At 46.9% G+C, this 8,413-nt stretch overlaps 1 protein-coding gene across 4 annotated transcripts in view; it reads right to left on the minus strand.

Annotated features, from left to right (window-relative positions):
* cntn1a (contactin 1a) overlaps positions 1-8,413 on the minus strand; it is a 70,328-nt gene that overhangs the window by 8,941 nt on the left and 52,974 nt on the right. For all 4 annotated transcript variants that reach the window (XM_030366044.1, XM_030366046.1, XM_030366047.1 and 1 more), the window contains exons 13-18: positions 6,724-6,851; positions 5,338-5,510; positions 4,153-4,276; positions 1,666-1,824; positions 1,193-1,342; positions 178-248 (exon numbers count right to left, since the gene is read on the minus strand). In XM_030366044.1, coding sequence (XP_030221904.1) covers positions 178-248; positions 1,193-1,342; positions 1,666-1,824; positions 4,153-4,276; positions 5,338-5,510; positions 6,724-6,851 — 805 coding nt within the window. The remainder of the gene's footprint in view (positions 1-177; positions 249-1,192; positions 1,343-1,665; positions 1,825-4,152; positions 4,277-5,337; positions 5,511-6,723; positions 6,852-8,413) is intronic.

Here is an 8,413-nt window from a genome sequence, read left to right on the forward strand (position 1 = left end):
GGGAAAAGTGAGAGGCAGAGATGGAAAGAGAGAGGGAAATAGAGAGGGAGGGAGGGTGAACGAGAGGGTGGGGGGATTGAAAGAACGATAGAGAGGTAGACAAATAGGCGGGGAGAGAGGGGGAAGGCACGTGAGAGAGCGGCGGGAGAGGGAGCGATGGAAAGTACCGCGACTTACCGTCCAAGTGATGGTCAGCTCCCCGCTGTTCCCCCCGCCCCCCCTGATGTCCGAGGGCGCCACCACAGGATCTGCGACGAGACAGAAATGCACTGAATACTCCCCAGCCGACACGGATAGAGTCCACACACACACACACACACACACACACACACACACACACACACACACACACACACACACACACACACACACACACACACACACACACACACACACACACACACACACACAAAGCCAAGCCACAGCTGGCCTTTTTGTATCCCTGCGCTTGGCCCAGTCACTGTAACGTCTGCATGTAAATGCATATCTTTGAATATCTGGGTCGCGAGGGCTGCCAAGTGCAACACCTTAGATTCTCTCAAAGGGAGGCGGGGGGGGGAGAGAAAGACAAAGAGAGAGGGAGAGAGAGGGGGGGTACGAACGCCCTCTCTGACCGTACGCCAGGGCCAACATCCATGTTTACAGAGAGCCTACTGTCGGCCTGCGATTTCCATTTTGTAATCGAGTTTGGGTGTACGGTTTCACCATACGTGCTCATTTGTGGAGGTTGCTGCGGTTTCACTTTTGGCACCGTGGGTCCGCAAGGCACTGTGACATTTCTGCTGACTCATGGCCGGCAGAAATGCCGCGATGTAGGTAGAATAAGAGGGGGGACTTCATTAAACAGTGAAAAGCAACGGAAAGGCCAAAAAGGACAAAAGCGTTTGCTAAATGACAAAGTAGTTTGTCCTTCAGCCAACGCTATTATCCAAAGCAACTTCCAGTGAATTCAGACACAGGTCATTCAGGTTGTGTTTTGTGTGTGTGTGCAAGACGGCCCGCAGATGAGGCTTTGGACATTCAGACGAACGCACTCCCGCTCTGGGTCGAAAACACAGCGAAGCCGCCACGATAGACTACGGTACACTACTCTGCTCCGCACCAACTTTAGCAAAAACACAGCCAGTCCCGACACTACCCTACGGTACACCATCCACCCCGTGCTGTTTGAAGCACCGGGTCAGGGCCTTACATGATGCCAGCGTGGTCACGTTCAACAGGGGGGCGCTTGGCTCCCCGGTGCCCAGGGTGTTTGTGGCCATCACCCTGAAGTCGTACTGCGTCCAGGGGGACAGGTCTACCACCGTGGCCGTCTCTGCGTTCCCTTCCACGTCCACAGGAGCTACGGGGATGAAAGTTGGTGTTTTTATTATTCCTGTCATGGCAACTTTGTGCGTGAAATGACAAGGCACAACGACAACGGCAGACATGCGTGTGCTTTCCGAGCTGTCCCCGCAATAAGCCCCGAGAGAAAATCCATATATGTTATTTATTATTCATATTTTAGGCGGCTGTGCCGAAATACATTTTCTGTCCGTCTGTCAACATCGAGCCAGCAGCGATCTGACTCAGCGCTAACTGCCCCGCCAAGTTCGCCTACCAGCGCTAGCTTAGCTTCAAACTGTTCATTCGGAGTGGAGGAGGGAGCGAGTGAAGGCCGCCCACCTGTCGGGGCGTCCCTCCACTCGGGGGAGAAGGCGTCCCGGTACTGGAGGGTGTACTTGGAGATGGGGCTGTGGTTGTCCACGCCGTGGCTCCACTGCAGGGCCACGCTCTGCTCCTTCAGGCTGACCGTCTGCAGGCCGATGGGGGGCCCCGGGGAACCTGAGGAGGGAAGGAACCATGAGGACCACGAAACCGACACTGACGTCAACTCCTAAACACACTTTATTCTGTGCTTTATTAGGAGCAGATTTGATTCATTTATACAGCGGACGTCATCTCCATTGAATAATCGTCTCCACTACTGCCGGACAGGTTTTTACAGTATTGTAACTTGGAGATGATTGGCCTGACATTGAACGAGGAACAAAGGCATGGGCTCCTGAGCAGAGCTTTACTTGGGTCGTTCCCGATCCCATGTTTGGAGCATAAACACAGCCTAATAGAAAAACCAAATTGCGTCATGGTTTGCCTGCAGAAGCCACAGCCCCGGAAATTGTCAGGGATTTATGTTTTCGTGTCTGTCACAGAACAGGAGCCGGGGAGCTCAGACGCTGGATAAATCTCACAGCTTTCCATGACCTCTTTGAAGGAGGCTTTAAAGCCAAGACCCAAAGACCAAAATAGGGCTCGGAGCAGAATTGTGAGGCAGCAACTTCTGTTTTGGTTACAGGTCAATATCTTATTATAATCTGGTTGTGCAGCTAACAAACATATGGAACAACATATTATTTATGTACAGAAAAAAATAGGCTTTAGCGTTTTTCTGGCCTAGGTTATGTATTATGGTGTATAAGCCCTGGAAGGACTTCTCATGAATGGAATATTGGCAGTGCACAACAGATAAACACAGTAAACAGGCAGCCATTTGCACAAACTTGCGTACACAAGTGCGTGCGTACATAAACATGTGTGCACCACACTAATAATGTGTGCACCAGATGAGACTGTAAGAATGACGTTACAATCAGTCACAGTGCGCCTAAACACATGCACACAACGACCACCGCAGACACCCACACACCGACACACAGACACAATGCACGTGCACAGCGGGCACAAGAAAACAACTGCTCTCTATAGGGCAAATCCCTCTTAATGACACGCTACAGGTGCAGAGCTGTGGTTTTACCCCCCACTGATCTCACCTGACGGATCTGTTTCCACATAAATGGCTGTCTTTCATCTCCCCATCTCCCTCTCTCCCCATCTCCCTCTTTCCCTTTCTCTCTCTCTTTCTGTCTGTAACCCTCACTCTCTCTCTCTCCCTCTTTCCCTATGTCTGTTCCCCTCACTCTCTCTTTGACTCCCCCCCTCACTCTCCCTACCTCACTCACCCTCTCTCTCTCTCCCTCTCTCACTTTCTCTCTCTCTCTGACTGACTGACTGCTGGCATTCAGTGCTGCCATTAGGCCCGGCTCGGGGCTCTGTATTTAGTTCAAGTCCTGGGAACACGTCTACAGCCTGGCGACACCTGGCTGTCTGTCAGCCCCTAGTCCGTGAGGCGGCAGCACGCGCCAGCGCAGGAGGAGTTTGGACCGCTGGCCAGCGGATTATAAGTACGGCTCTCAGGCCAGATGCCTGAAGGGGCCCTTTGTCTGCTCTAGATAACACTACAGTAGGTTTTTTTATGTGTTTGTAGCCCATAGCCAGGTCATCTCTCTCACTCAAACAAGACGATCTCTCTTCTCTCTCAATGAAGGTGATCCTCCGGGCGTAGCAGAGCGTAACACCTGTGAAGCACTACGGCACCAGAGGCCTTGCTCGCTTTCTACACGTTTATATCAATCGGGTTGCAGGGTCAAGAGCCGTGACGAGAAAACAGTAGTGAAGGACTGACAATGTTTTACTAGTGTACTTGTTGTGTTTTGCTGTCGTTTATCATTTTGTTGTCAATTGATCTGTGTGTGTATGTGTGTGTGTGTGTGTGTTAGGGCTTTGACTCCGAACTTCGTTATTCGAATATAATTAGAATATCAAAAAACAAATCTAAATTCGAACGAATATTAGGCATCCCTTAATATTCGAACCTGTTATGGGCAGGCCAAGAGGGAGAGACGTCGGAGAACCCGACGCAGTCTATTCATAATATTGTAATGACCACGGAAGAGGCAGTGAATGAAGTATTGATTAGACAGCGATTTATTAGAAACCTAATAAACCGTTGGAACACGCAATACCGGTAACCATAGCAACGCGGTAAACAAACCTCGCGAAGCCCTAATGGTCAAATTATTATTAATAAATATTCAAATATATTTGAATATTAATATGAATAAACAAACAAACTTTGAATATGATTTTTGGGCAAAAGTCAAAGCCCTAGTGTGTGTGTGTGTGTGTGTGTGTGTGTGTGTGTGTGTGTGTGTGTGTGTGTGTGTGTGTGTGTGTGTGTGTGTGTGTGTGTGTATTTGTGGGTGTGTTTGTGTGTTTGTGTGTGTATGTAAGTGTATGTATGTGTTTGTGTATGTGTGCCCAATTGCGACTCACCCCTGACGACCAGCTGGGCCGAGGCGCTGACGTTGTCCACGGTGGTCTCGGCCATGCACGTGTATCTCCCAGCATGGTTCAGCTGCGTGTCCTTGATGAGCAGTCCCCCGTTGGAGCTGCCGTTCTATAAAAAGAACAATGCACATCAGTCTCCAAACATATGGAATACTGCATCGAATTCAACCATTTAACATTTACATGTAGGGCATTTAGCAGACGCTTTTATCCGAAGTGACTTACAATAAGTACGTTTGTCCGAAGAACAAGAAGCAATGATTTATCGAAGTCGAAACAGTAAGGATGTTCATAGAACCAAGTGCAAAGTACTAACAATCACTAGGTTAACCCATTCCCAGTACATAACAAAGATAGCTAGGATAAGGTGCTACATAATGCTAGGTACTATTTTTAAGTGCAAGGATGTACAAGATACAGCGGGAATCAGGCCCATTAAATTCGGATGTGAACCCTCAAATGAGACCGCAACTGGAAAAAATATATTTCTATGGTCTAGGGCTCAGGGATAGGTCTTTTAAGGAGATGTCTTGTAATCAGATGTAATACCGGGGGTAGCAAGGCATGTTGAAGGCAGCCAAACCAAGGTCTTACTCTCATGGATTTGTTGGAGAGTCTTTCGTTATCTAATCAGCTGGTTTATGATCTATATCATCGTGCACTGCAACATGACGTCCTAGATCACCCGTACAGTGTCTCCCATCTAAGGTGCCTTCTCATTCACATGACCCAAAAGATAACTCATTGGTCAGAATTATGACATGGTGTGATTTATGATGGTATTTGACCACTGGATAAAGTGGTAAAGCAGAAAAGCTAATGGTTAGCCATTAGAAGAAAAAACAACAACAATATCTGCAATGGTTTTATTAGCTTTGTACGTTGTCCACATATCTATTCTAAGCTTGGAATGTTATTTTATGTTAAAAAAATTATCTAAAGATCTCTGCTTTTCCCATTTCCCATACAAAATGACCACAGACACAACCCCAAATATTCATAATTGTATAATTTGACCTGGAAGGGCCTCAGACCCAAACTGCAGCGTTGTTCCACATTATTCTGTGGTCGGGGTCAAAGTAAACTGTCAAGTGAAAATCCTTCACAGTCCATTGTAAAACCTAATATAAAACCCCCACCAAAAAACGCCTGACCACAGTGACAGCTCACCGAGGTGCGTTCAAAATGCCGGCTGTCCTCCGATAGGTCGATGACTCGGCCGTTCAGGGACCAGACGAAGGCGATCTCCAATGAGGTGTCGTGGGACGCAGCGCACTGCATGCGTGTGCCCTCCCCCACCGTGACGTCAGCGTTGGAGGGAGCCAAGGTGATCTTGGTTTGGTCTGCGGACACACACAGCAATCAGGGAGGGGGGAGGCGGTGGAAGACCAGAAAGGAGGCCAATAAATACCCTGCAAGTATTTCCAAATGGAAGAGAAAATGGTTATTGCGTAATGTGCACTTATGGCCAGAAGAGGGCAGAGTGGAGCCATAAATCCAGTTCCTTTCCAAGACGCTACGGTCCAAGATACATAATATAAATCTGAATAGCAAAACATGACAGCATTTCACACTTAAAACCTCAATCCCTTAAACATTCTGTCATCTTCTATTAACCAAGGTGTAAGTAATGTCCATGTTTAATCTAAAGATTCTGGCACAAGGACCAAATTGTCGACTTTGCCAATTGTGCTAACCCTGTTTAGTGAATGACACTGCTCTCATAACTCGGCTATCGTTGACAGGTGAAGGTCGGGACGCTATGGCGACGCAGGCATTGACATTGGAAGCGAAGCTAATGCTAGTAGCTCACACGGTAGCAGGAAGCAAGACCGCAACACCATTTTTTTTTTATCTGCTAGCTATGTTAGCAATAGCGGGGATGTCAGATTTGTTTGCTGCTGGTGCATTTTCGATCTGGCCTAAATCAGAATAAAAAAAAGTAATAACACAAATAAATAATAAAAAAATGTAGCAACAAAAAAAACAGACAAAATACGTTAAGATAAAACTGAATGTTATTATCAGCTTGATGAGTGTATGTGTCAGACGTAAAGCTAGGGTAGGCAATTTATTTTGGAGGTATTTTTTTGGTCATCCTCGTTGAAAGTCTATTCACATCCAGACCGCAATCAATAACTCGAGTGCTCGGACATAAAAAAATAAAAAATCCGGTATCTGTTGCTATCGCAGGCCCGCAGATAAGCCTGTGAAATCATGTCATTCAGCCCGAATAAAATGATTGCATTGCCTACCTGTCTCTATCTACCCGGCTACCTGCACACACTCTGCCCATTCACTCATAATGTGCACAAGTGAAGTCTCCCACAAGATTAGCCAGACATATTGTCTAGCGAGCTAGTCTAGTGATTTGGGGGGGCGGGGGGTTGCCTTGTAGGAAGGCCTGAAGGGAGGGACAGGATTCTTTCAGTTGAATACTTCAAAATCTAGCCTACTCTGGCATGCCTCCCCGAATTGCCTAACCAAGCTTCAGTAGCAGCCGACCATTGCCCCAACAAAGCATGAAACGCCCGATTGCTTTGACTGACAGCTGACCTTTGACGGTGAGGGATCCAGTGCTGTTGTCCTTGCCCTGGTCGTTCTCAGCGAAGCAGGTGTAACTCCCCTCGTCGTCCTGCGACACGTTCAGTATCTCCAGGGTCCCGTCCTCCCAGACCCTCAGCCTGGGGACCGGAGAACCGCAATCATTAACCAAGCAGCACCACACACCAGGGCTGAACGATTAATCAAATTCAAATCAAAATCGCAAAGTAATAGAACGCATGGAAAAAAATATAGAAAAAAAAGTGATTTGTTACCGTTACTGACTGGAAATCAGTACGCTTTATTGTTATTTTACAATTCAATAGTTAAATAAAGAACTTTATGTATATTAATCTCAACACATCGGCCTGGCCTAAAGGAAAGAGCAGTTTTTATGTTGACTGCTTCCAATGTTGTGTTGGTCATACTAAAGAATGATTTATTTATTTTTTAGTGAATAATACACAACATAAAGAACTTAACACATTATAAAAATCGCACATTAAATCGCAATCGCAATATTGGTCCAAATATTCGATTATTTCCCCGAATCGTTCATCACTACAACACACCCAGAACACACAAAGAGAAGGAGTACTCCGCCTTATGATATGAAATATTCAGCACAGTGATAAGGTCAAACATCTAATGTGTGAGGGCAGTGAGAATCACAGACGCCGGTGTGAGAGTGCCGTTTAACGCCTCTCTCCAAAAGCAAAATATTTAAAAAATTTCCATCAGAAGTTTTAAATAAATGAGTATTAACAAACCAAGAGTTAAACCACAGATCACAGCCAGTCGTGTCGCCTTCATTACCATCTATTTAGTTATTCTGATCAGGCGACAAACACACACAGTGATGAGTTCTGCCAGGGTCTCTTCCAGACAGACAGCGGCCCCTCAGAGCAGTAGGGGGCCAAATGTTGCATGGTAATTATTTTGCCTGAGCCCCCTTCTCTCTGAAAGTATCTCTGGAGCTCTTGTGTGTTGTGTCTGTGTGTCTGTGTGTCTGTGTGTGTGTGTGTGTGTGTGTGTGTGTGTGTGTGTGTGTGTGTGTGTGTGTGTGTGTGTGTGTGTGTGTGTGTGTGTGTGTGAGTGGGTGATTGGCAAGTGTGTGTGTATATAAGTGTGCACGGACATGTCTGTGTGTCTGTGTGTCTGTGTGTGTGTTTCTGTGTGTCAGTGTGTCAGTGTGTGTGTGTGTGTGTGTGTGTGTGTGTGTGTGTGTGTGTCTGTGTCGTACAGTTGCGTGTGTGTATGTGTGTGTATGCGCGTGTGCAGCAGGGCTGCGTGTATGCGCCTGAGTTCGTCCAAGCCCGAGCTTGGCATGTCAGTGTGTTTCTATCCTTGGGTTCGTCAGTAAGGACAACAAACCCCCTTGAGCCTGTGTGGCTGAATGACCTCCAGAGGGCTCTTCAACTCAGGTCACAGCACTTCAATCACTGATTTGCTGCAAATTAAATGTATTCAGGAGAAGGTTTGGGTTGGACATTTTGCTGAAGGACATCTGCTGTGTCAACACCACAAGTAGCCCTGGGGTATTAAAGTAGCCAATGATAAATCCCCCAGACCTTTAATACAGTCTATGCCACAGACACTCCACTGTTGGTTCAACTAAAGATTGATCTAGTTTTCAGAACAGCTTGGTCACCCTGAACTGTTGTTTTGGTTAAAAACAACACCGTGGAAGGCACAGTGTGCC

This window comes from Gadus morhua, chromosome 9 (assembly GCF_902167405.1).
Source record: "Gadus morhua chromosome 9, gadMor3.0, whole genome shotgun sequence".
Taxonomy (NCBI): domain Eukaryota; kingdom Metazoa; phylum Chordata; class Actinopteri; order Gadiformes; family Gadidae; genus Gadus; species Gadus morhua.